At 43.5% G+C, this 27,744-nt stretch overlaps 2 protein-coding genes across 11 annotated transcripts in view; both read right to left on the minus strand.

Annotated features, from left to right (window-relative positions):
- LOC108396742 (uncharacterized) lies at window positions 1–16,748 on the minus strand. Its single transcript, XM_073226139.1, has 3 exons — window positions 16,331–16,748; window positions 10,902–11,028; window positions 1–2,455 (listed from the first exon to the last, which is right to left on the minus strand). The coding sequence occupies exons 1-3, from the start codon at window positions 16,349–16,351 to the stop codon at window positions 276–278; spliced, it is 2,328 nt and encodes a 775-aa protein (XP_073082240.1). The 5' UTR covers window positions 16,352–16,748; the 3' UTR covers window positions 1–275.
- Window positions 16,749–23,058: 6,310 nt separating this feature from the next.
- LOC118973785 (zinc finger protein 534-like) overlaps window positions 23,059–27,744 on the minus strand; it is a 31,466-nt gene continuing 26,780 nt past the window's right edge. For 7 of the 10 annotated variants that reach the window (XR_012126739.1, XR_012126741.1, XR_012126742.1 and 4 more), the window contains one exon: window positions 26,771–27,732. Coding sequence is in view for 6 of the 10 variants with exons in the window: in XM_073226153.1 (XP_073082254.1) it covers window positions 27,639–27,732 (94 nt within the window). In the remaining 4 variants the exon portion in view is untranslated. Of the gene's footprint in view, window positions 27,733–27,744 lie in introns of all 10 variants that reach the window. The other 3 variants (XM_073226147.1, XM_073226141.1, XM_073226140.1) reach the window with 1 other exon arrangement.

The raw sequence follows: 27,744 nt of genomic DNA on the forward strand, positions 1-27,744 counted from the left end.
AACATTTGCTGCACTCTTTACATTTGTAAGGTGTCTGTCCAGAATGAATTTTCTGATATTGAGTAAGGACTGAGGACTGGGTAAATGCTTTGTCATTCTTTACACTTGTAAGATTTCAGTCCAGTTTGGATATTCTTGCATTTACTTATACTCGATCAATTACTACAGGCTTTTCCACACTCTTTGAACTTCTAGGCTTCTCTCCACTATGAACTTTCTCATGTACTTGAAGATTTGAGGAACGAGTAAAGGATTGGCTGTACTCTTTAAATGTGTTAAGGTTTCTGTCCAGAATGAATCCTCTGATGTCGGTAAAGGTGTGAGCCCCGCCTAAAGGCTTTGCCACATTCCTCACACTTGTAAGGCTTCTCTCCTGTATGAATTCGATAGTGCACAGTAAGACTTGAGGAACAAGTAAAGGACCTGCTGCACTCTTTACATTTGTAAGGTTTCTCTCCAGAATGAATTCTCAGATGTTCAGTAAGTTGTGAGCCCCACTTAAAGGCTTTGCCACATTCTTTACACTTGTAAGGTTTCTCTCCAGTATGAATTCTGTAATGTGATGAAAGACTTGAGGAACAAGTAAAGGATTTTCTGCATTCTTTGCATGTGTAAGGTTTCTGTCCAGAATGCATTATCTTATGTAGACTAAGTTGTGAGCTCCACTTAAAGGCTTTGCCACATTCCTCACACTTGTAAGGCTGCTCTCCAGTATGAACTCTCTCATGCTCATTAAGACGTAAAGAAGTTCTAAAGGATTTGTCACATTCTTCACATTTGTAGGGTTTCTGTTTAGAATGAATTTTCTGATGTCGATTACGGTGTGAAGACAACTTAAAGGCTCTTCCACATTCCTTACATTTGTAAGGCTTCTCTCCAGTATGAATTGTCTCATGCACAGTAAGACTTGAGGAATAAGCAAAGGATTTGCTGCATTCTTTACACGTGTAAGGCTTCTCCCCTGTATGAATTCTCTGGTGCACAGTGAGACTTGATGGACAACTAAAGGACTTGCTGCACTCTTTACATTTGTAAGGACTCTGTCCAGAATGAATTCTCTGATGTCGGGTACATTCGGAGCCCCGCTTAAAGGCTTTGCCACATTCTTTACACTTGTAAGGCTTCTCTCCCGTATGAATTCTCTCATGCACACTAAGACTTGAGGAACAAGTAAAATATTTGCTGCATTCTGTACATTTGTAAGGCTTCTCTCCTGTATGAATTCGATAGTGCACAGTAAGACTTGAGGAACAAGTAAAGGACTTGCCGCACTCTTTACATCTGTAAGTTTTCTGTCCAGAAATAATTCTCAGATGTTCAGCAGGTCGTGAGCCCCACTTAAAGGCTTTGCCCCATTCTTTACACTTGTAAGGCTTCTCTCTTGTATGGATTCTCTCATTAACAGTAAGAACTGAGGAACAAGTAAAGGATTTGCTGCAGTCTTTACATTTGTGTGATTGCCTTTCAGTATGAATTCTCTCATGACTGTTTAGATGGGAAGACTGACTATAGACTTTCCCATTTTCATTACATTTGCAAGCCTCCTCACCAGCGTGGATGCTGTGATGTTTAATCACATTTTTGAAATGTTTAGAAGTTTTGACACATTCCTTGAAGACTTGTCCACATTTATTACATGGGGAATGGTTTTCTGGAATCTGAGCTCTCTGATGTTCTCTATGGCTTGATCCTTTGTTATAATTTATTCCCAGTTCCATAGAGTGATATGCTCTCTCTTGAATGTAAATACCGTGGCAATTATTGAATATAGAGCCCTTCCCAAAGGACTGCTTACTTTTATTATACATGTAAGGTTTTTCCTCATTGTTTATAAACTCACTTTCATTAAGCACTGTTGGGTGGACAGAATCTCTGTAATAGTTACCAAAACTGTAGGTTCCAGCACAAGTGGGAATTACTTGTTCTTGGAAGAATAATGAATCCTCGTTAAATGACTTTTCAAATTCAACGTATTTACACATTTCTTCCTCACTGTATCTTTGGGCCTCAGAATTATATGACTGAATATCTAATGGGTTATTATATTTTGTATGATTGAAACTATTACTTGCACCATGGCCCTCCTCAGTTTTAAGGTTTTCCAAGATTTCTTTCTGAGAAGAGTTGTGTTTCAAAACTGGACGATGACATCTACTCACAGAAGCACATTCTTCTGCAACAGTAACTGACTTGCACTGGGTTTTGTCCCGAGTCACCCCAGGCTGCGGGTCCCCACGGATGGGGAGGGGCTTGTCCCGGGGGCTCCTCCCGTGGCTCTGCACTCCTCCGTGACGGCCGTCCTGCCCTCCACGCTCAGCCTCACCGTCCCTGCGTGTCCTCAGGTGTGAGTCCCCAGGGTCACAGCTCCCACATCTTCTTCCCAGGAGCACTCTTCGGAATGAGTCCTTTATGGCAAGCTTAGGTAACAGTCCTTTGTTGTAATGGGAAGAAAGTGCTGAAATATATAAAAAGGTTAAATTACATCCCAAGAATCAGGTACATATACTTTAAAAATACATGTAAAAATTAATAGTGTACATGTACATGTATTATAGTGAACATTTAGTAATCTATAAAATTGCTTTACACGTGAAACAAGTTATGGTGTATCAACTATATAGCTCAATTTAAAAGCCACTCTGGTGATGGTAAATATATATATATATACAGACATTGAAAATTATTGTTATATTTGAGCAGAAAATACTTTTAATATTGGCATGGAATTTAATACTCATGAATCATTTAATGGATTTACAAGAAGATACAATGTGACATCAATAGCATTAAGTGATGAGCAGAATACATACAGGAAGAGTTTTGCTACCTGAAATTGTTCCAGTCTTTAAAGAGATTTTTATAAACTTAGTAAGTTTTATGTAATACCCAAGAAAATACACATGCAAGACACTCAAAAGGGAAAAGAGAAAGAAAAGAAAGCATGACCATAGAAAAATCACTAAACAAAGGCAGACACAGGCAGATGAACATGTGGAAAAGATGCCTAGAAAAGACACACAGAAAAAGTTTTACAGAAAGGCAATGGGCAATGCTTGAACTCCCCTTCAGTAATTAATTGTACGTGGACTAAACGCCAAAAGAAAAGATGAAGAGAGGCTAAGTAAACTGAAAAGACAAGGTCTAACTGCAGGCTTGTCTACAAGACATTCACTCTCTAGAAACACACAGAGGCTGACAGTGACAAAGATGGAAAATGATAATCAATACACAAGGTGACCACGAGACAGGAGTGGCCATTTCAGTTACAATGGACTTTGTGAAAGACTATCACAGGACACAGTGACAGCCAATGACCAATGAGACACTCACAGGAAAAGATCCAAATTATATGTACTACTGCATCCCATATGAGAGCTCCTACATAAAGAACACAAACAGTGACAGTACTAAACAAATGAAACAAAATAATGATGAAGATTCAATATCCCATTTTCAGGAATGGTTAGAACACCAGAAGGGAAGATCAATAAGGAGACAGACAACTTGAAACACACAAGAGGGAAACTGGACATAATGAACATGCAGAATCCTCACCAAATGGCAGAAAAAAACAAGTTCTCAATGTCAAATAGCACATGACAGATGACATACATTAGCCCACAAAATCAGTCTAAGTAATTCTTGGAAAATGTACATCTTACAAAGTATCGTTTCTTTTTAGGCTATTTTTACTGAAGCATAGTTGATATGAAATATTATATTGATGTCGGATGTACAACAGAGTGATATGACAATTATAGACATTACTAAAGGCTCATCAGGTCAACAAATCAAGACCTTACAGTATTTCTTGGCTATATTCCCTATGCTGTACTTGCATCCTATAACGAACTGATACTTAGACAGTTGATTACTATACAGAAGGAGCAAGAATACACAATGGGGAAGAGACAATAAATGCTGGTGTGAAACCTGGACAGTACATGCAAAAGAATGAACCTACATCACTGTTTTATACCATTCAAAAAATAAATTCAAACTGGATTAAAAGACTCAAATACATGACCTGAAACCATAAAATGCCTAGAAGAGAACAAAGCAGTTAACTCTTCAAAACATGAACATCACTAATTTTTTTTCTGGGTATGTTATCTCCAGGCAAGGGAAAATAAAGGGAAAAATGAAAAAGCGGAACAACTTAAAGGTTCTGAGCAGCAAAAAAAAAAAAAGTCAACAAAATTAAAAGAAAATTTACTGGGTAAGGTTACGTATTTGAAAATGATTTAGCTCCCAGAGGGCTAATATCCAAAATAAGAATGAACTCATGCAAGTCAAGACCAACAAGAGAAATAATCCAGCTAGAGGACGGTCAAAGGACCTCAATAGACTTTTTTCCAAAAAATACATACAGATGGCCAACAGACACATGAAAAGATGCTCCACTTCACTGATCATCAGGACGGTCCCCTCACACCAGTCAGAGTGGCTAACAGCAAAGATACAAGACATAGTGACTGTCAGTGAAGGGAACCCTTCTAACACGTCATACGGAACTGTAAATTGGTGTAGCCACTACAGAAAGCAGTTTGGAGATTTCTCAAAAACTAAAGACAGAAAAACACTTAGCATCAATTCTACTACTGGGAATCTACAGAAGACAAGAAAATCACCAATTTGAAAAGATATATAGACCTGTTGGTTTATTGCAACATCATGTACAATAATCTAGCTATGGAGGCAACCTATGTCCATAAATAAATAAATGGATAAAGATGTGGTATATTTATAATGGAATACCACTCAGTTATGAAAAAGAAGTTGATCTTGTCATTTGCAACAATATGGATGGGTGAAGATGGCATTATGCTAACTAGTAAGCTAAACAGAGAAAGACAATTACCTCAGGACTTCACTTATATGTGGGATGTAAGAAACAAAAGAGAAGTAGACCCAAAAACAGAGATAATGGACTGTTGGTATCCTTTGCAGGAGATGGGGGCACTGTATGGGTGAAATAGGGGAAGGGGACAGAGAGGTACAAACACAAATTATATAAAACATCATCATTTTTTACCATGAGGGACTGAAACCAGAAACAATAATGGAAAGAAAAGGGGAAGTAAAAAAAAAAAAAATGCAATAAATACACTACACACACTTAGGCCACCTATTTTCCGAGATGACACAGGCAAAGAAAATTAGAACACATCTTGAGATAAATGAAACCAAAGACACGACACATTGAAACATATGGGATGGAGGGAAACCAATATTAAAAAGGGAAACTTATAACAATGAGTGTTTATATCAAATGAGAAACATCTCAAATCAACAACCTCAATTTACACATCTGAAAATACAAAAATAACAGCAAAGCCCAAGTTTACCAGAAAAAATAAACAAAGCTAGGGCAGAAATAATGAAATGAAAACACAAAATTAATAGGAAGAAAAAAATACTCAATGAATCTAGTTGGGTTCCTTCAGAAAAACAAAACAAAACTGAGAATCCTTATATAAATAAAAAATAAACTGGAGATAACTCAAACAAAACCAAAGGTTAAAGATGAGACAATGCAAGTGATGCAAAATAAAAATGGATGATGGAGATTTTTTTAGAAAAACCATATATGCCAAAACACTAGACATGTAGAACAAATAACGTACCAAGGTTGAATCTTGAAGACATGAATATATGAATCTATGAATATACTAGAAAAAGAGATTAAAAGCACTGCCAGAAGTTCCCAAAGGAGCCCTTTTGCAGTGCAGACGGCTTCACCTGACAATCATTATCAAACACTGACAGAAAAATTAATAACACCCTTTCTCCCTAAATTCTTCCTTAACTTAAAGAGATGGAATGTTTCCAAACCCTTTCCTGTAAGGCCAACGTGACGCTGACACCAGAGTCAGAGAAAGACACAACCAAACAGAAAATGACACACTTCTGATGACCATGGATGCAAAACCCTCAAGAAACACACCACACAGTCGGATGGCACAGTGCAGGCTCAGGCGTCAGGACAACGCGGCAGCCATTCCTGACATGCACAAGGTCACGACCCAGAATAAAAAATAACCAACAGTATACTAGAGCACAATAAATAAATATAGGAAGAAAAACACTTGATTAGCTCAACTGAGGCACACAGGCTTTTGAGAAGTTCAACATTCTTTTAAGATAATAAAAACACTGAACAATGAAGGAACAGGTATAAACTACAACATCATAAAGATTATACATGTAAAGCGCAAGGCTAACATGATACTCAACTGTGAAAACAAAGATTTTCCTTTTTACTCAGGAAAAGGAAGGATTCACTCGTTTACATCTACTCAACATATCGCTGGAAGCCCAAAGCAGAACAATTAGGTAATAAAAAGAAACAAAATTCACCCAATTATGTTCAAGGAAAACAAGTATCTCTTGGCAGTAAACATGATATTATATATAGAAAATTCTAATATCTACACACATACACAATCACTGTCAGGTCTATTAAAACACATTCAGCAAAGGAAATGGCAGAAAAATTCATACACAAAACATCACTTGTCCAGAAAGAGAATTAAGATAAGTCCATTTACAATAGAATCCAAATAGTAAGTCACTTAGGACTAAACTAAACCAACTATGTGAAAAACTGTTTTCATGAAAATTAATAACATTTCTGAAAGACACTATGACATGAATAAAAGTAAAGACATCCCATATTCATAGACTGGGAGAATTAACAGTTAAGATGCCCATAGTAGCAAAACTGGTGATTAGACGCAATGCAATCCACACCATCTCAATGACATTCTTTCCCCAGAACAAATCCTAAAATGCACAAAAATATGGAGACCATGGTAGTTAATACAAACTCCAAGGATGTTAATGTAACAAGGTGACACTCCCCCAAAGAGATGAGGACTTGCATAAACAGAGACACACAGACTAGCTGAACAAGAGAGGCCACATTAGAGCCCCGTGTCCTGTCAAGTGAGCTGTGACAACAGAGCCGAGGGCACACCATGCAAATGAGTCTATAGACCCTGTTCATGGATAAAATGAACATCCACATGCAAAAGAATGAAGCAGAACACTTATACCATTTCCTCATACAAAAATCAACTCGTTATGGGTCACAAAGTATTTAAAACTTGTAACAATAAAACTACTAGTAGAAATCATGGGAGAAATCATTACAATATTGCATTTGGATGCAACACCAAATGAGAGAACAAAGCCTAAGTACACAATGGGCCCACATCTCCCTGAGAGACAGGTCGCACATCACAGAGCACAGAGGCCGCTGGCCCCAGGGGAGGACACACGCTGGGAGCCCAGGTCTGCCAAGGTGCTCCCCTCGGGGGTGCACACTGCTCAGCTTCAAACCCTGAGCCTGAAATCCAAACACTACCCCAATTTAAATGATGGGCATTAGGACTGAACAGAAGTAACACCAAGGAAAATATACAAACAGGTAACCAGCATTAAGGTAAGGTGCTTAAAAGAACCAATCATTAGATAAATGCAAATGAAAACCAGAATGAGTTAGCTTGTATCTGTTAGGTTGGCTTTTCCTGAGTTCTGTGAGCCATTCTAGCTCACATTAGTCAAACCTAAGGGGGAGGTCGTGGGAACCTCCAGTCTGCAGCCGGTAGGTCAGAAGCACAGGGACCTGCATGGGGCTTGTGACCAGCATCTGCAGTGGAGGGGCAGAGGGCAGTCCTCTCGGACGGAGCCCTTCACCTGGGAATCTGGTGCTGTCTCTGGGCAGATAGCATCAGAGTTGAGTTGAGTTCTCCAACACCCTGCTGGTGTTCGAGAATTGCCTGCTATAAATATGCGTGGGGAGACCCCCTCCCACATACTTACACACACTGGAATTAGGTCTGGGTACCCAAACAGAATTAGAGTACTATTACTGCTGGGTATAATACTGTTACCAATATACATAAGTATAGGGAAAAAATACACCACTGCATTTGGCATTGGACGAGTGAGAATTGCCGAAGTGAAGAAAGGGAATGCTTGTGCACTACTGGTGGGATTGTAAACTCTACGGCCATTATGGAAAAAACCGGAAGGGTTCTTAAAAGCTAATAGAACTGGTGATTATACAGCATCTTGCTACGCTGATGGACAGTGACTGTAGTGGGGGGGGGGACTTGGTGAGGAGGGCAACCTGGTAAACAGTGTTCTTCATGTAATTGTAGATTAATGATAGCAAAATAAAAATAAAATAAAATAATAAATCGATAAATAAATAAAAAGTTAATAGAACTATACTACCATCACCCAACAGTTTCACTTCTGGGAAAAAAAAACAAAAAACACTAATTCCTAAATATTGGCACCACCCAATATTAATAGCAGCATTATTTACAAACAGACCATGCATGGAAAAAAAACCTAAATGTCCAACAAAGGATGTATGGATAAAGAAGCTGTTGTATATACACAAAAGGGAATATTATTCAACTATTAAAAAAAAAAAAAGGAAATCCTATCATTTGCAGTAACATGGATGGGCCCTGAAGACATTATATATACAAAGTGAGTCAGTCAGACACAAATACTAACTTATCTGTGGAATTAAAAAAAAAAAAGAGACTCACAGAAAAAGAGACCAGACTTGTGGTGACTGGAGACAAAGGATGGGAGAAGGGAACTGGGGAAGGTGGTCAGAAGTTAAAAAGCTGCAGTTGTAAGATAGGTGAGTCCTAGGGAGAAAACGCACGGCCCGAGGCCTGCAGCCCACGCTGCTCAGTGCCGGGCAGGAGGGACCAGAGAGGGAGGACTGCGAGTGCTCATCACAGGAGGAACTTATTTTTCTTTTTCCTTCTTTAATATTTATTTTTATTCTACCTACTAACGATGGATGTAGGCTGAACATGTGCTAATCATTTCACAATCTATGTCAATAACACCATCCTACTATACACCTCAAATGAACAGTGATGTATATCAATTATTTCTCAAAACTGGAAACACACACATGCCAATGGAACTGAACTGAAGGCCTACACGTACGGCTATATGGAGACACTCAACTAGTGTTGGACAAAGAATGCAGAACACCCAATGAAGGAAAAAGTCTCTTCAATTAATGCCACAAGGAAAATTGGGATATTCACAAGCAAAAGAATCCAAGTGGGGCCCTATCTCGCCTACTCACAAAAAATTTATCTTGAGATATACTAAAGACTTAAATCTAAGACTTGAAACCACAAAACTCCACAAAGATTTAGAGAATGTTCTTTGATATTGGCCTTGGCAATGATTTTTCAGATACGAAACCAAAAGCACAAGCTTCAAAAGTAAAAACCGACAGGTAGGACCAATCAAAAGCTATCCAACAGCTAAAGAAACAATCAATAAAATGCATAGGCAACCTACAGCATGTCAGAAAGTACTGGCAGAACACGTACCTGATAAGGAGTTAATATCCAACATACAGAATTTCACAGAAGATAGAAAAAAAACAATCTGATTAAAAAATGGACAAAAGACCCAAACAGTCCTTTTCCCAAGACAGCTTTAGAATGACCAAGAAACACATGAAAAGATGTTCAACACTGCTGCTCATCAGGGAAATGCCATCCAAACCACAGAATAATAACCCTTCATACCTGTCAGAATGGCTGCTATCAGAAACAGGCACAGGGGCTGGTGAGGGTGCAAAAAAAAGGGAACTCGTGTAGTGCTGCAGGAATGTAACCTGCAGCAGTGATTCTGGAAGAGTTATGAGGACTCTTCACAAATTAAAAACACAACTACCATGTAATCCAGCAATTCCACTTCTGGGTGTGTATCTGAAGGTGATAAAATCAGGATTGCAAAGAAATGCACGCATCCATGTATTCACTGCACTGTTCACACCAACCAAGGCGTGGAAACAAGCCAAGTGTCCATCAGTGGAAACACGAGAGATGCACCCCTACGCACACGTGCACACACACAGTGGAATCCTAGTCAGTCATCAAGGAGGGAGGCCTGCCATTTGCAACCACAGGGACAAACTGTGAGGTCTTTATGCTAAGCAGAGTAAGCCAGAGAAACACAAGTACCACATGATCTCATTTACATGTGTAATATTAAATTTAAAAAACCATAGGAAGAGAGCAGATGGGTAGGCGCCAGGGCCTGCAGGGGGTGGGAGGAGGAAGGGGGATAATAAACTGTACCAACTTCCGCATACAAGATGAATTAACTTCTCGGACATAATGTTCAACAGGGCCCTTTAAACTAGTCCAGAAACAGTTTTTACAAGTTACTGCTCATAAAATTAACAGGGCAAGAGTCAACCAAACAGGAACCATAAAAACAAAATAACAAACTGTCAGAGTGCACTTTGCAGAGATGGGCAATTATGCGGGACCATGAGTCGTTTCCCCTGGAGGCGCGAGTTAGTGAACAAGGCATTAGTGAAGCGGCTCAGCCTCTCAGGGGCAGTAGGTAGCTCTAATGTCCTTGTCTTCCCCCATCCAGGTCATGAAAGGCCCCCCACCCACTCCTTTCTCGTACAAATTCCTTGCTTCCCTGCACAGGGGCGACACTTTTTCTGGTTGCTGGTCCATCTGTGCTCCCCAAGTGGCAATTCTAAGACCCCAGATAAGACCTTGTTCTTTCTCAGTTTTCCCTGCGGCTTCTCCGTCAGTGTGGAGTTCAGGACTGAACATGGGGTGAACATACTTTATGCCCCTGAACTCGGGAAGTACCACGAACCTAGGGTGAAGGACGAGGTCGCTGCAGAGAGGGGAGGTCTAAAGTCAAAATACATCAGGAAAATTGTCTCTATACCAACAAATCCCCAATTTTTCCCTTCAATTCAGGGATCTGACACACTTTCATATAAAGCAGAAATTTATGGGAGCCATTCTGTAAACTAAGAAAATAAAAGTTCTAAGTTTGGACTAGGAATGTTGGAAAGAAGCTCTTATCCTCACCCACGGAGACCAGGTTGCTGTAGTTCTCCTGCATCACACTCCTGTACAAGGTCCGCTGGGCAGGCGCCAGGCATTCCCACTCCTCCTGCGAGAACCGGACGGCCACGTCCCCGAAGGTCAACTGTCCCTGAAATGTAAAAAACAATGGAACAAAAATATCCACAATTACCAAGTGGCTATAAACAAGAGTTCATGGCCCAAATGAAGACTGAAAAGTAAGAGAACTGGTTTGGGCCTGGGTGAGTGAGCGGAATCATTTTTAATACAAACACCACTCTAGTGTTCCTTGAACGTTGAGGAAAGAGAATAATGTAAATCCACAAAACCAGTATAGAGACATAAAATAAATAACTGAGGAATCAATACTGGCATATATATTTTTAAGTACTAAAATTGACAGCTTACCTGTTGCATCTATTTCTCAATGTCAATGTCATTTTGAGTTAGAAGTGTTCCTTCTAATTTAGTATGTAGTACAATGAAGATCTCCTGACCTTTAAAAATCTTCTGATTTTAAAATGGAGATAATGATTCAGGTTTTCTGGGCTGGGTCCTGAGTTTCTCCATTTCCAGCAGGCTCACCAGTGAGACTAAGGACTCTCCCTCCAAGGGCCACATTTTTGAATTACTGAGCAGTGAAATACTATGGGAAATACTCATGGGTGGCTTTGAACTAAACATTTTATGGCAAATGCAGTTTCTTAAATCACAGCAAGAAGGGCAACCACAATTCACTTAAAACATTTACTATCTGCTAGATATTACTCTAACAGCTTTTCATGAACTGATGCATAGTACTCAAAAATAATCCACAAGAACAGTATTTTTTTCCCTCATTTATGAGGACACTTTGTTAAACATCCCGTAAATAGGAGAACCTGGGTTTTAACCCACTTTATCTAACCTAGAATTTATCAAGAGAAATAAAATCAGATGAACACTAGCATCAAAATGGAGATTCACAGCAGTTCCCTAAACTGAGTAATAGAAACAAAGAAAATGAACAGCACAGAACTTAATCTAGTAACATTTACATTTTTACACAGACATGGATATATTAAAATGTAAGTATACACATGTTAAAACTACTACAGTTGAAAATTTTACTCTTGGAAAATAAAGTTTAATTTGCATACCCAGTAATCATGTATGGGGGACACTTTTTCTTGCTTTAAATACACTACAGAAACCCACACATGATAAAAACTAAAATAAAAGCTATTGTTTTTTAAGTCTTGTATTTCTTGAAATTTTTTGCTACATTTATCATAGGTGCAGTATTGTTTTAGAATTTTAAGGCACCAACACATACATTAAGTAACAAGGCGCAGTAGGTCTGTGATGGGAGTGGGGAAATAAAGGCAAACCCCCACAGCCCAGGTTGCCTGACAGAAACCTCCATTTGGACAGGCCAGAATCTGCAGGGAGCACAGGAGACCTGCTGCATTGTACAGAGCAAACTACGAGCAAAGGGGATCTGAGAAGAAAAGGGAGTTTCTAGACTAAATGAGGTGATTTGTGAACTCAGCAAATCCTCTGAGATCCTGAAAGGTAACTGGGAAATTACTAACAGGAGGATCTGGCACAGAGCCCCGAAGCCAAATGTCAACATCTGCTATACTGGCACAAATTGCAATTAGCTGCCTGAGGCCCACAGCTCACATCACTGCTGTGATATTGTGGCAAAAATGAAAGAAACAACAGTCAATCATGATTTGAACCCAATTACGAGAAAAGAGCAATGATGGATGGTTAATAAAAGATACTAAAATATAAGCACATATGCACAAAATTCTACCTCCAGAGCATGAAGTGTTGTGTACTTTATCAACTGCAGATTTTTCTGAATTCATATTAGACTAATTTTAAACCCAACATATTATCACAAGATCCATTCAATCCTGACAGCTATTGTCTGAAACTCATGAGAGTAACTTTCCCATACATGCTGTTTCCCTAACTTCAGGAGGAAAAACAGACCCAAATCTACAGATGACAGGTATTTTCAGTATGACCACAATTAGTGTCTCCATTAATTGCATCACATGCAAAAGAGTTAGAGAAAACATTTCTAGTCTGGCAGTTATAACTAAAATGCACTGATTCTGTACAGGATGACAGGATCCAATAGATTCATCCTGCTCTTTATCACAAGCAAGGTTCTAAGCACAAAGTTGGGAACCGTGATATTCAGTTTGTGATTCCTGTAAGGAAGCTGGATAAGCAGATCCATCTCAGAACTACAGTCCTTCCTGAGCACCTTAAATATCAGGTTTCACTACCACGTTGATTAAACATCAACCTTTCATTGCTAATGACATGAAATTACATTGGGAAACAACTAAATGGTTGCCAGGTGAGGGACCCCACCTGCCTTTTCTATTAGCTCAGCTCATACCTCTGCAATTATTCCACCTTCCTGCGTGGCTTTGATACTGCACAGGCTTCACACCCGGGGGCATCACTTTTTCCCAAGACGATCACTGACGAGACTCCTGATAGCCCTGCTCTCATCACAGACTTAACGCGCCCCCCTCCTCCCTGCTGTGGGGACACCCAGCTCCTGGGAAGGGCAGGCGCGCAGTGCAAATGCAGAGACAGGCCTCAGCGATTCTGTGACCTCGCCGCTCCCCGGGGGCTGCACCGCCCCTTCCCCTACAGCAGCTAAGGGAGCGCGGGCTTGGGGGGACACTTTCTGAGAGCCTTTTTCAGTTGCTAATTACAAGGAGATCAACAGCCATCACAAGCAGCTAGGGAGCTACTCCAGGGCCCCCTGGAAGGTTTGTGACCCTTTCCCTACGATCCTGCAGGCGGGCACACCTGCAAGTGACCCCTGTGAGGACAGTCGTGGCAACCCTGCCACAAAGTGAGCACCACAGTGAGCGCTGAGTGGAGGGGCGGGAGCGCAGCAGGCGCGTCTCACGGCTCCTCCCAGAACCTCCAGGAGTCACGTGACCAAGTAGTCTTGTGACTGGCTTCCTGCCCTTCAGGCTTCTGAGCTGCTCCTACATTTAAGTTATGAGCGAGGTCCCGGGAGGGGTCTTTCTCCCCCACTCCACACCCTCGGACAAGGACACAAAGCAAGGAGGAACAGGAGAGAGAGTCACTGAGCAAGGGGACAGTGTGCTGTGCGGGCAGCCGGGGGGCCAGGCCCAGCCCTGCTTATCTGAACGCTTGGTTTTTCAGGAAGTGGGAGGGCGGGGTTAGCAGGTTCAGATCAGCTCACTGCTCGGGCTCCGTGTAGGCTCCGACTCTGTAATGAGGCAGGAAACCCATGGACGGGGCAGGTTTCTCATGATCAAGTGAAAGGGCCAAGGTCATTCTCACCCAAGTCACCAGTCACCTGCTCAGGCATCAGCCTTCGGGATTTCCCGGATGTCTTACTTTTTCCCTTCAGGCAAAGAGCGATGGAATCCCACCTATAAAGGATACCGGCTTCCAAGTCTCCCTTCCTTCCCGCTGCATGTATCTTACTAACTGCCTAGTCTTACCAGCAGAGATCCAAATCCCCTGAGCAGGATTTTCAGAGAGATTCCAGTAGGAGGAAGAACATGCTCCTGTAAGGCTGGAGGCACCGGAGGGAGGGGTGAGCACGTGGGACACTGATGACGTGCCAGAGTCCCTTGCTGCGGCCCCCAAGTTCCCGGCTGCTGCCCCCTCCTAATCTGAAAAATGTGCCTTGGGCTAGCTAATCCTCGGGCCCCTGTAATTCTAAGCTCTGTCTCCCCCTACCTTCTTTAAAACCTCGCTGCCTGCCCGGCTGACTGTGATTTCCCCAGCCTCCATTTCCATAGACCAGGGAACATCACCCGGGAATTGCACTCAAATAAACTGCCTGGCCCTTTGTTGCCTCTCGTGGCCTGCTTATTTCGGCTAAAATTTATCTTAGAGCTACCTATAGTTTACACTAGTTCAGTGGACTGATTTACACAATCCAGCTTCACTTAAATTTAACTCATCTGCACAATTCAATGCAAACAGATACAGATATTTTAAAGGAAAGTAAAGATAAGCAAATATTGACACCCCACTGATAACCAGAAGTAGGAACAGAACAGTGCCCAGAGGGGGAAGAACAAAAATAAAAGGATGAGGGTCAAATCTGAGATGCAGAATTTTCTCTACTTTTAACTGTCAGAGAAGCCAGTGCAACTTAATTCAGAAGCACGGAATGAAGACCACAGATGTCAAAATCTAGTTTTTTTTTTTCCAGAATCTTGAGCAATAAGCCCTATTGCCATTTCTATTGAGCAGGGAGAGGCATTTCCACTCCTCCTGGAAAGTTCTATGACCACAGCCCTCAAGGTGAGCAGTCCCTGAAATAAACTAGTTACCAAGTGGCCATCAGCAGAGGTCATGCTGGGGGAGAAGCATTGTGTATTTTCCTCGGTTCTTGTCTCCGCCGCAACAGAGAACTGAAGGGCAAGAGTCACAGTAGTGAAGCAGATTAAACATTTTATTTAAAGTTACTTAGAGAGAAAGAAGTGCAGGCGACCTCAGAGAGGAGCACCCTGGAAGGTTGGAGAGAAAGAGTTTAAGATTAAAACGTTACACACTTAGAAAGTGCAGGCTACCTGAGAGGAGTGCCCTTACAGGCTGGGGTTTCCCCCTTTTAACGATTTTTTTTCAGGAAAGTGACAAAGGGCTAGGGTGTGGCCTTGTTAAGTGGTCTCAAGTACCTTTGATGAGACATTAAGTTTCTTACCAGTCAGCCCGCTAGGTAACTCTGCAAAATTAGCTTATCAATCAACACTGTCTGCCGATCCTCCAATGTGGGCAAAGTTATTTGTTGTTTGCTAAAAGAGTATGTTAAGAATCTTTCTTTCTAACTTAATGTTTTTTTTTTTTCAAAATGCAATTTTGGCTTTAAGGTGGGCTCTCCCTGTCTTTATTATGCTGTTTATAGGTGGGCCTTTTAGCAGGCTAGAGTCAATCTTACAACGATCTAACTGACTCAATGAAGATAAGGGCTGTGCTCAAGATACTTCTCTTTATCTGGGGAATATTCAAACATTCAAGGCCAAGTTACTCCTGCCTTTTGAGCTTTAATTAACTCATTAACTCTGGTCTTTTTCAGTGGGCTTTCCTGGCCTTACTCTCTTTGCACCCCACTCATACCTATTTTCCTCCTAACACTCTAGCTAAACTCTTTTCACGCAGTTCTGGGGCGGGAGGTCAAAGATTCTTTCTGCGCCTTTTGTGCCCTGATGGTTTTGCAACTGAGGATAATCTGCATGTCCCAGTGGCACATCTTGGGTGGCCGACCCTGTGTCCCCACACAGCAAAGCCTGAGTTGCATTTTTAAAGGTTTCAGAGCAGGTGAGCACACACGGAAGGCAGGACGGCAGAAGCAGACAAGGAACCGAGCGCCAGTTCTAAACGCAGAGCAGCTCAGGGGGAAACGCGGGCCCAGCCCCGGCCGGACGCACCCTCACCTGGGCGGCCGCCATCTCCGCCTCGGCCTCGGGCTGCTCGGGCTCCTCCCTCACGGGGCGCTGTGCGGACACGGTTCACGGATCCGGAGAAGATGCGCGGACAGCGGCGGCAGGGCCTCCCCCGGCTCCCCGCCGACCGCGGGCAGGACCCTGACGCGGGGCCCAGGCCGCCCTCCGGGCCCGGGTCTCAGGACGGATGCGGGGGCGCGGGGCTCGAGGACCGCGGGCACCGGCTCCGCCCCGCAGCGGGTTGGGTCTGCGCACAGGCCCGGCACCCGGTGGGGACAGGCGAGCTCACCGGGCGCGCGGAGGGGGAGCCCCAGGAAGAGGCCCCACAGCGGCGCCGCCACGAGAACCGGACTACCGCCTCCCGCCGCCGCGCCGCCCGGAAGCAGGAGCGGGACCCGCCCTCCTCTAGGGGAGGGGCCACGGCGCACGCGCAGCAGGGCCGGCGTCTCCCCGCGCACCAGCGGCCCCGGAAGCGGCCTGGGGCTCCGCCCCCTGAGGTTTAACGGAGGGCGGGGCACCGGGGAGGCTCGGGTCCGTTAGAGACGGGCGCTGTCAGGGGTCAGGGGTGTGTAGCGGTGACCCCAGGGGGGCTGACACGGCACGCGGGGCGTTAAACCCCAGGCAACCAAGGTGTTTCCGTCTCAGCGGGACTCTGACTCCTCTGCTTTCAACCCTTTGCATCCTGGATTCCACTGTTGATTCCTAAGCTCTTGAACCGCTGTTCCCTGTCCTGGGCACCCCTCCTACTCGGACCCTCCCTGTCTTGTCCTCTGGCAAAAGGGAGGTTAACAGCGAAAAAGGAAACAAATGCTTATTAGTACACATACATCCAAAACGTGGGAGAGACCCAGGCAAACTGACCATCACCCTGAAATAGCCTGAGTCACCCCCTACGTAAGTCCAGGGATAGGGAATCATGGGGCAAAATACCTCTAAAACCGAAACCAAAGGGAGAAATAAAGTTTAGAGCCCATTTATTGCTTACAAACTGCAGTTCGGGGCTCTCTCCCCTACTGGGACAGAAGCAAAACCAGCACTCACCCCTGACCTCTCAGGTTCAGAGAAGCCCTCTGTTGCCCAGGTAATTACCCACTGATACGGAGATGACCTGCTCTCCACCCGAGGAATGCCTATTGATATGCAAATGCCATAAGGCCATACTTCTGTCCACCCAAGGATGCAGATGCACTAAGGCCAGGCGAGACATTCTGGAAACACTACAATTTTACCCACACCCTCCAATGCCATCTCTACCTGAAGACCAAAGATGTTGGGGATGGGGCGGTTTGAAAAGGTTGTCAGGACAAGCATGTAAGTCATAATGGGGTGTTAGGCACATTCAAATCCATGCTGTCCCCACTGATAATGCTAAAGGGAAACTGCTGCTTGATTTTCAGAGCTTATTCCAGGTACATTGGTTGTTTCTTAAAAATAACCAGCCTGAAATAATCCCTATGCCAAAGGGACAGGTATTGGGTGAGACATTTGCTCCTTTTCAGTAGAGAAATGTTGAATTTTATAATTAAATGCCAAAACATTATCTAAAATTACTGTGCTTTTTATACTCCCATTAGTAATTGAAGAGTCCTGACTAAAAAGTCTGGGCATAAGCTACTCCATTTTTTAATGACTTTGTTTGGGGGAAACAGGTCACGCCCGCTCTGTGCACAGCCCATTTTGCGCACAGCCCGCTCTGAGCTCAGCCTGTGTCTGCGCACGGCCCACTCTGGTATAAAAGAAGAATGCACTTGTACTTTGGGGTCTCCACCTGCACGTGCGAGACCCCAGCATGCTGGCTACCCAATAAACGCTCTTGCTTTTGCATCCACGCGTCTCCTGGTTATTTGGAGGTCGATTGCACGGACCCAACAGTAATATATGGTAATTCTCATTCCTCAATATTCTCATTGAAATTTGGTATGATCAGAGTTTTTTTATTTTAGCCATTCTAGAACATATTAACTGATTTCTCACTACAAAATATGAATTATCTCGTTCGAGGAGCTAAATAGCCAGACAGGAAAAAGAGGGAGGGGGACTTCCACCAGGGTTGACATTTGGCTGGATGCCTACAGTCTACACATCCCATCCACGTAAGCTGTTCTTGCAGGAGGTGGGAGGTGGGGAGTTAGCGTATAGACATCAGACCCACCAAAACCATCTGATTCCAACATGGTGAACAAGTTTTTCCAAATTTCATCTCAAAACACTATAAAAAAGCTTATGTACAGTGAAGGACACTATCAGCAGAACAAAAAGTCATCCTATTGTATGAGAGAATATGTGCATAAATGACTCGTGTGATAAAGCATAAACATCCAGAATATATAAAGAACTCATACGTGTCAACACATAAAAAACAAATAACCCAAACAAAAATGGGTGGAAGACCTGAACAGACACTTCTCCAAAGAAGAAATGCAAATGGCCAACAGGCACATGAAAAAATGCCCCACATCTCCAATCAGTATGGAAATGCAAATGAATACAGCAATGAGATATAACCTTGATGAGGAAATATACAGAAAGTTTCCAAATCCCTCCCCACCTCCGGGTTTGGTAGGAAGCTAGGAAAGCTAAGAAAGTCAATCAAAGTTTCTGTTAAGGGTTCCAGAATATAAAGGAATCACAAGGTGCTTGGGTGCTTGAGATTGAAACAATGTAACAATGTATTCCCCCACCACCACCAGAGGGACTTAGTGGCATGGAACAGCTTGTTGGTCAGTCACCGAAGCCCATTGGTTTATAATAGGGTATCCAGGTAACCTTTACAGAAATGGATTAAAACATAACTAGCATCTTGCATACACCTATAGTGCCCTAATAGCTCCTACTGCAAGTTTCTGGGTGCTGACTCCCCCCTTAGCTTAGTAGTGAACGTATAAAAGGCATGGCCCTGCTGTACTCAGGGAGATGACGCTCCTCTGAGCCCACAGGTGTAAAATAAACCTTCGCCTTCCAGGACCTCTAAGTGCCGTTGGGTTCTTCCATCAGTGATCCAGTCCAGATTTCCTGGTTTTCTGCAACATTTAGTTCCCTGAGAAACCCAACCACGCTGGCCTGTTTTGCCACCAGTTTGGGACAATGGCAGGGCAGTGACGGAATGGGCAGCTGCAGGAGAAGGCATGCCCTGCCTGATCTTTCGCCAGTCTTCTGCTGAGCCGCCTTGGAGCAGCCCCCACTCCGCTGTTCCCACAGGACTCGAGGAGGTTTGGCAGGTGAGGACCTGGTTCTGACGTTGGATTATGGTAAGACCTGGGGGCCCTGGACCCAGTCAGACCCACCCGTTGGGGTGCAAGGGGAGCCTGGTCACCTCCTGGAGACCTCTGAGAGGACTCACAGGTAGAGCTTCCCAGGAATGGAATGTCTAAACACCAGTCAGGCGTGTGTGACTGGGCAGGGCAGCTGAAGACGTTCAGCTGGCCCTGAATCTGTGATTCTCCGGCTTCGCCACAGTCTGAGCGGGCCCTCGTCCGCATTTGCACTCGGTCTCCACGACATAACGGAGACTCAGCTTCGGCTGACCTGGCCCGGGACTTATGCGGGTGCACCTTAGTCAAGGCTGACCAAAGTCTCCGCGAGGAGCGTGAACGGACGGGCATCTGATTGGTCTCCTCCTAGAGGAGGCCTCCCTCCCTTGTCTGTCTTTGCGGCATCGTTACATGGACACGTTATGGGATCTGGGGCACAGCAAACCCACAGTTCTTGAAACCATGATCAAAAATTTCAGGAAGGGATTTCAGGGAAATTATGGAGTAAATATGACCCCAGCAAGTTAAGGACCTTGTGTGAATCTGCCTGGCCCACCTTTGATGCAGGGCGGCCTCCTGAGGGAACCCTAGACTCCCAACAGTTGGCCGAGTCTGGAGAGTCATTACTGGGGATCCAGGCCCTCCTGATCAGCTCCCATATACTGACTCCTGGTTAGGAATTGCCCAGACCCTTGCCCCTCGGGTGCCACTCGCTTGCAACAGGCAGGGACAAAGTAGGTTATCCTACAAAAGCTGGTGATCCAGAGGAAGAACCAATATTGCCCCCATCTTATGTGCCCCTAAGGCCGTCAGCACCCAACCCTGGTCCCGGACACTGGGCCACCATCCTCCAGGTCCGGCGGACCCACTCTCCCCTGGACCAGCAGCCAGACTGTGCCCTTGATGCCAGCAGGAGATGAGGGAGCCTAAGAGGCATAATGATGGGACAATCCAACCTGGCCGGTCCATGCTTTACTATCAACCCTTCTAACAGGAAAGCTCAGGCAGACAGGGAGGCTGAAAAGCAAATAAAAAAAAATGGGCAGCCTCCTGGCAGACACCCTAAAGGAAAAGGATGACCAAAAGGCAGAAAAAGCCGGATGCCAAGATGGGGGAAGCACAGGACCCCCCTAGCCAGGGGCCAGTGCGCTTACTGTAAAGAGAAGGGGCATTGGAAGAACGAGTGCCCCAACCAAGGCAAAGTCCTGAAGCCCATCTGCTACCAGGAAGAACCCCGCGGGGACAGGCCGCTGGCTCAGCAGGAACAGACTCCGCCAGACAAGGACGCCCGCTCTCACTCTCGGCCCCCTGGAGCCCACGGTCACAATAGAGGTGGGAGGCGGGGGTGAAACATGACTTCTGTGGTCAACACGGGGGCAGAACACCCTCCCAGCAGCCCCCAGCCCCCTTCAGCAGGAGTGCAACTATTCTCAGGGCACCGGGTCATAAGCAGTTCAGCAGCACTTCTGTCAAGTGAACTTGGGGGCCACAAGGTCTGACATGAATTTCTCTACCTGCCCAAATGCCCCATTCCCCCACTCAGCCAAGGATCCGGGATGAGAAAAACCCCAGACACTGCTACCCGTTACACACTACTTGAGACAGTTCTCATCATGCAATTGGGCACTGAGCCTGCCTCAAAGACTGAAGGATATAAAATCATCTTGAACCTTTGGACACCCGTAACATCTTGGGTGATGTCACAGAAACACTGATAAAAGCAGTGCACACAAGAGTTCCACAACACAATGGAAATGGCTCATACAGGAGGTAGCAGTGGCGGTAGTGCAAGGTGGCCCACACCAGGCAGCCTCTTTTCTCCTGGGACCCACATCAGAGCGGCCTGAGGCACGGCCAGAACCGATTCTGACATGGGCTGTGCCCTGTGTACTACTGCTCTCAGCTGAACAGCAAAGAGAAGCCTGGTTTACAGATGGCAGTACCATGATGGATGGACAATGTCCCATTTGGAAACCTCTCCTTGAGACCAGTAAGACTGGCAGAGGAAGGTAAAAACATACCAGCTCAGAGCTGAACTGCATGCTGTGCTCTTGGCAGTGATGGGAGAACTAAACAATGACAAAAGCCCCGATGTTTGGACTTTTACTGATTCCTGGGCCTTAGCTAATGGCCTGAATGGTCAGGCAGATGGGCAAGAGAAAATGGACTAAAGAATGCTCATATAGGGTACAACTTTATGGAAATCCTCTGGAATTTAAGAGGTGCATTAAAGTAAGGACACATGCATGCCCATCACAAGAACCCCCTCCCAGGATCAGAAGGTAACTGGAACCACCAAGGGGACCTATGGGTGCGTTCCCTTCAAGTGGCCACCTGGGTCCATGAAATGAGAGGACATGTGGGAGCTGCAGCAATACAGACATGTGCTGGATCTAGAAATATACCTCTCGCATAATGCATGGCACAGACATGCCAAGAACTGTTCCACGTATCAAAAAGACAAAGACTGCAGGCGGTTACGGGGAAAATTCCTCAGAGAAAGGCCCCGCACACAGCTGGCAAGTGGGTTACAATGGAACAAGGCCACTTACCCTCAAGGCCATAAATGGGTCCCTCACTGCACTACACACTTATTCCAGAATGGGCTTTTCATACCCAGTGGCAGACACAAATGCTCAAAATATGATTATAGGATTGGAACAAAAGACAAGTGACCAATTAGGACTAGCGAGTACATCTCTTCAGATTAAGGGACATGTTTTCCAGCCCCCAGTTTCCAACAATGGGCCAGGAGGCCTCACATCAGATGGACACACCATGTCCCTTTTCATCATCAGAGTAATGGTTTAAAAGAAAGTCGGAATGGGCAGTTGGAACATTTGCTGTCTAAAACGGCAATAAAGCCAGGAGGGGTGTGTTTACACACCTTCAAGTGTCATCATACTAAACATGAGGCAGTGAAGCGAGGGTCCCCACTGGATATATCAATCTGATTTTCTGGGTGATCTGCAGAAGAGAGCTTGGGGAGGATCCGAGGGTGACTATACAGTTGTTCTCAAATTCACTGTACTTTTCTCCTGCCTGATGCAATGGTCCGAGGTCCACGGCTACATCTGCAGGTACCAGCAGCAGGCAAGTTTGCCAAGCAGGAGTCTATAACCATACCCTTAAACCTCTGTCAGAATTCCCAAGGGACTGATGGGGTAGGCTGTGCCTTTTCCTCATCTGGCATAATTGGGCCTAACAGTGAACGCAGCTGCACGGCCTAGTGGCCAGTAAGACTAGCTCTGCACCTGTGTAACCATACTTTGCGTAAGGGGAAGTGGAATGCACAGGAGACACTTGCTAGACTAATAATATTGTTGCCAGCAATCCAAACCAGGCAAGGAGTCATACCTGACATCGCTTCCACAGGGGTTCAGAGTCTGGGTAAAAAAAAAGGACAAACGCAGATGAGAAATTATGGCTGAGGATAGTGAAATTAATAATTGGTTATGCAACAAGGGAAATTCAGTATTTTATTAATGCCTTAAGAGAGGATCAGAGCAAGAGAATATGTCTTAGCAAAAGCAAACCAGATGCCCAGAAGGGTGAGGATTTGTTTGCAGAGACCAGCTCTGCTTTTCGAACATGACAAGTTGAGTGACAGCCTGCAAGCCAGTTACATCGATGTGGTACAAACTCTGGCTGTAAGGATTTACAGGACAAATGACATGTCTCTTTAAATGTCTGCACTACACAATGGCTTCATGAAGTGTTAGCTCAATTTGCATTTTTAAATTTTCTGTTGTGTAAATGCTCTGCCAGAAGGAAGTGCTCCGACAGGTGTGACCACTTTGCTATAAGGAATTTGTTTTTGAACATCAAGGGGCAGTGTGAGTGATATCATAGGAATTATGTGGTCATTCAAATGAATATATATTCCCCAGATATATTTGGTCTTCATCCACATTTCCTGAAAACACTGTAGTCTTAAAGGTGAAATGGGTGGCCTGTCACCTTAATGAGTCATTTGGACCACCACCCAATGGTGGGGGCTGGAAGATGAACGAGCCAATACACAACTCACTCAGCTATGCTATGGAATGAAGCCCTAACAAAAGCCCCTGAACAGATCTGTGTGTGGAATCAGAATGCCTTGATGAGCCACTGAGCCAGGTGCCAACCTCCACACGGAAGGAAGCTCTTGGAGAAATTGCCTGTGTATCACCTCATCTGGGTTGTATCCTTTAAACTGGTAACTGTGTTTTCCAAAGCTTTGTGAGTTATTCTAGAAAATTAGGCAAAACCAAGGGGGTCATGGGAATGTCTAATCAGTAGCTGGTAGGTCAGAAGCACAGCTAACTGCCTGGGACTTGAGAATGGCATCCGGACTGGGGAGGTGGAGGACACTATATCATCGAAAATACATCCCTTTCAGACCAACACGAATTACCAAGTCAATTATCTTATCCCTGTTTATTTGAAATCATTTTTATAATACTGTAAGAGTAACCTCTACAAAATTTGGTGCCTTAGAGCTTCCTTATGTAATTCATTCCTGGCTACTTTACATTTTGACTTCAATACTTTCCGACAGTATCTTACACCTGTAGTGTCTCTCCATTATGAATACTGTCATGTTTTTAAGGTGAACTTCTTGGGCAATGTTATATCCGTATTAACCATGTTGGTATGTTTTCTCTCTACTATGAATTTGCATTTGTACAGTATGTGAGTAACAGTTGACAGCTTTGCCACAGTTTTTAGATTCTTCTCCCTTTGTCTGAAAGCTTTCATGCTCCCTACATGTATAGTTTACACGAAATTCCATCCTACATCTGTGTAAAAATCAAGTTTCTCTCTAGTATGTTTCCTGGTGTGCAGTAAGGCTTGAGAACAGCTTAAAGGCTTTGCCACATTCTTTATATTTGTAAGGTGTCTCTCCGTATGAATTCTCTGATGAAGACTAACTTCTTGGGGACATGAAAACAATTGCTGCATTCTTCACGTTTGTAAGGTTTCTGTCTTGAATGAATTTTCTGACATTTATTAAGGACTGAGGACTGGATAAATGCCTTGTTACATTCCTTACACTTGTAATATTTCACTCCAGTATGAATATTCTTCTATTTATAATTGATGAATTACTGAAGACTTTTCCACATTCTTTATACTTGTAAGGTTCTCTCTACTACAAACTTTCTCATGCACTCTAAGAGTTGAGGAACAAGTAAAGGATTTGCCACATTCATTATATTTGTATGGTTTCTCTCCACAATGAATTCTCTGATGTTAAGGGGAGAGCCCTGCTTAAAGGCTTTGCCACATTCTTTACAACCATAAAGTTTCTCTCCAGTATGAATTCACTCACGAACATTAAGACCTGAGGAAGACGTAAAGACTTGCTGCATTCTTTACACTTGTAAGGTTTATGTCTTGAATGAATTATCCAATGCTTCTCAAGGCATGAGGACCACCAAGAGGGTTTTCCACATTCCTTACACTTGTAAGGCTTCTCTCCAGTATGAATTCTTTCATACACAGTAAGACTGGAAGAATAAGTGAAGGATTTCCCACATTCTTTACACTTGTAAGGCTTCTCTCCTGTATGTAGTCTCTGGTGCACAGTAAGACTTGAGGAAGATGTAAAGGAATAGTTGCATTGTTCACATCTGAAAGGTTTCTGTCCAGAATGAAATCTCTGATGTTGATTACGGTGTGAGTCGTGCTTAAAGCCTTTTCCACATTCCTCACACTTTTAAGGTTTCTCTCCAGTATGAATTCTCTCGTGCACAGTAAGACTTGAGGAAGAAGGACCTACTGCACTCTTCACACTTGTAAGGTCTCTATCCAGAATGAATTATCTGATGTTTAGTAAGTTGTGAGCCCCACTTAAAGCATGTGTGATATTTCTTAACCTTTAAGTCTCCTCTCCTGTATATAAATTTTGTGATGCACAGAAAGACCTGAGAACAATTAAAGAACTTGCTGTATTCTGTGCATTTATAAGGTTTCTGTCCAGAAAGAATTATCTAATGTTCAGCAAGTTGAAAGCCCCATTTAAAGGCTTTGCCACATTCCTTACACTTGTAAGGCTTCCCTCCATTATGAACTCTCTCATGCACTCTGACTTGAGGAACAAGTAAAGAATTTGCCACAGTCACTACACTTGTAAGGATTCTCTCCAGTATGCATTCTCTCATGCACATTTAGCCTTGAGGAATAACTACACCTTTTGCCACATTCTTTACATTTCTAAGGTTTCTCTCCTGTATTAATTCTCTGGTGCACAGTAAGACTTTGGGAAGAAATTGTAAGTCTTGTGGAAGAAATTAAAAGACTTGCTTCATAATTTACACCTGTAAGGTTTCTCTACAGAATGAATTCTCTGATTTCATTTAATATGTGGGGACCAATGAGAGGATTATTCCACATTCCTTCTAATATAAGGCTTCTTTCCACTATGAATCTTCACATGCAAACGAACTGGAGCAATAAGAAAATGATTTGCTGTATTCTTTACACTTCTAACGTTTTTTCAGATATGAGATTTTTGGTGCACAGTAAGGTATGAGGAACAAGTAAAGGATTTGCTGCATTATTTACACTTGTAAGGTACATGTACAGAATGAATTCTCTGATGTCTAGTAAACTGTGACCTCCACTTAAAGAATCTGCCACATTCTTTACACTTGTAGGGATGCTCTCCAGTATGGATTCTCTCATGCACATTGTAACTTGCAGAATAAGTAAAGGATTTGCCACATTCCTTACACTTGTAAGGTTTCTCTCCTGTATGAACTTTTTGGTGCACATGAAGACTTGAGGAATAATAAAAAGACTTGCTGCATTCTTCACATTTGAAAAGTTTCTGTCCAGAATGAATTCTCTTATGTTGATTAAGGTGCGAACCCTGCTTATAGGCTTTGCCACATTCTTTACACTTGTAAGGTTTCTCTCCGGTATGAACTTTTTGGTGCACAGTGAGACTTGAGGAATAAGTAAAGGACTTGCTGCATTCTTTACATCTGTAAGGTTTCTGTCCAGAATGAATCCTCTGATGTTTAATAACACTTGAGTGCCAGTTAAAGGCTTTGCAACATATTTTACATTTGTAAGGCTTCTCTACTGTATGAATTCTGTCAATGCCAGTAAGAATTGAGGAATTAGTGAGTGATTTACTGCATAATTCACATTGGATTGGTTGCTTTCCAGAAGGGATACTCTCATGACTATTTAGAAGAGAAGATTCACTAAAGGCATTCCCATATACTTTACATTTGCAAGCTTTCTCATCAGTGTGAATTCTGTGATGTTTAATCACTTTTGTGAAATGTTCACAAGTTTGGACACAGTCCTTGAAGGCTTGTCCCCATTTGTCACATGGGGAATGGTTTTCTGGAATCTCGTTTCTCTGATGTTCTCTATGGCTTGATCCTCTGTTACAGGTCATTCCAGGTTCCATACATTGGTGTCCTGGCTCTAGAATGTACATACCTTGGCAATTATTTAATAGAGAGCCCTTCCTGACAGCCTGCTTACTTTTACTATACATGCAAGGTTCTTCCTCATTCTCTATATACTGACATTCATTAAGCAATGGTGGGTGGGTAGAGTCTCTCTGATAGTTACCAAAACTGTACGCTTTAGATTGAATGGGAATTACCTGTTCATGGAAGAATAATGAATCCTTCATCAAAGAATTTTCCATTTCAATATATTGACACATTTTCTCATCATTGTATCTTTGGGGTTCAAAATTATGTGACTGAATATCTAGTGCATGGCTGTATTTAAAATGATTGAAGTTATTATTTGAAATATGGCCTTGCTCAACTTTAAAATTTTCCAAATTTTCTTTCTGAGAAAAGTTATGTTTCAAAACTGGTCGATGACATTTATGCACAGTAACACAATGTTCAGCAATAGTAATTGACTTAAGTTGGGCTTTGCTCCCCGACATGTCCTGATGACCACCCTCACGGAGGGGTCCGTCACGGGAGGCCCTGCCATGAACCTGCACTCCTCCATGACAGCCGCCCTGCCCTTCACACTCCTCCTCACTGTCCCCGTGTGTCCTCCGGTGTAAATGTCTCTGGTCACAGCTCCCGGATCTTTCCAGGGTCACTTTTTGGAATGAGTCTGTTATCGCTTCCTGGGATAACAATCCTTTTTTGTAATGAGAAGAAATTGCTGAAATATATA

This window comes from Manis javanica, chromosome 17 (genome assembly GCF_040802235.1).
Source record: "Manis javanica isolate MJ-LG chromosome 17, MJ_LKY, whole genome shotgun sequence".
NCBI classification, from domain to species: Eukaryota; Metazoa; Chordata; class Mammalia; order Pholidota; family Manidae; genus Manis; species Manis javanica.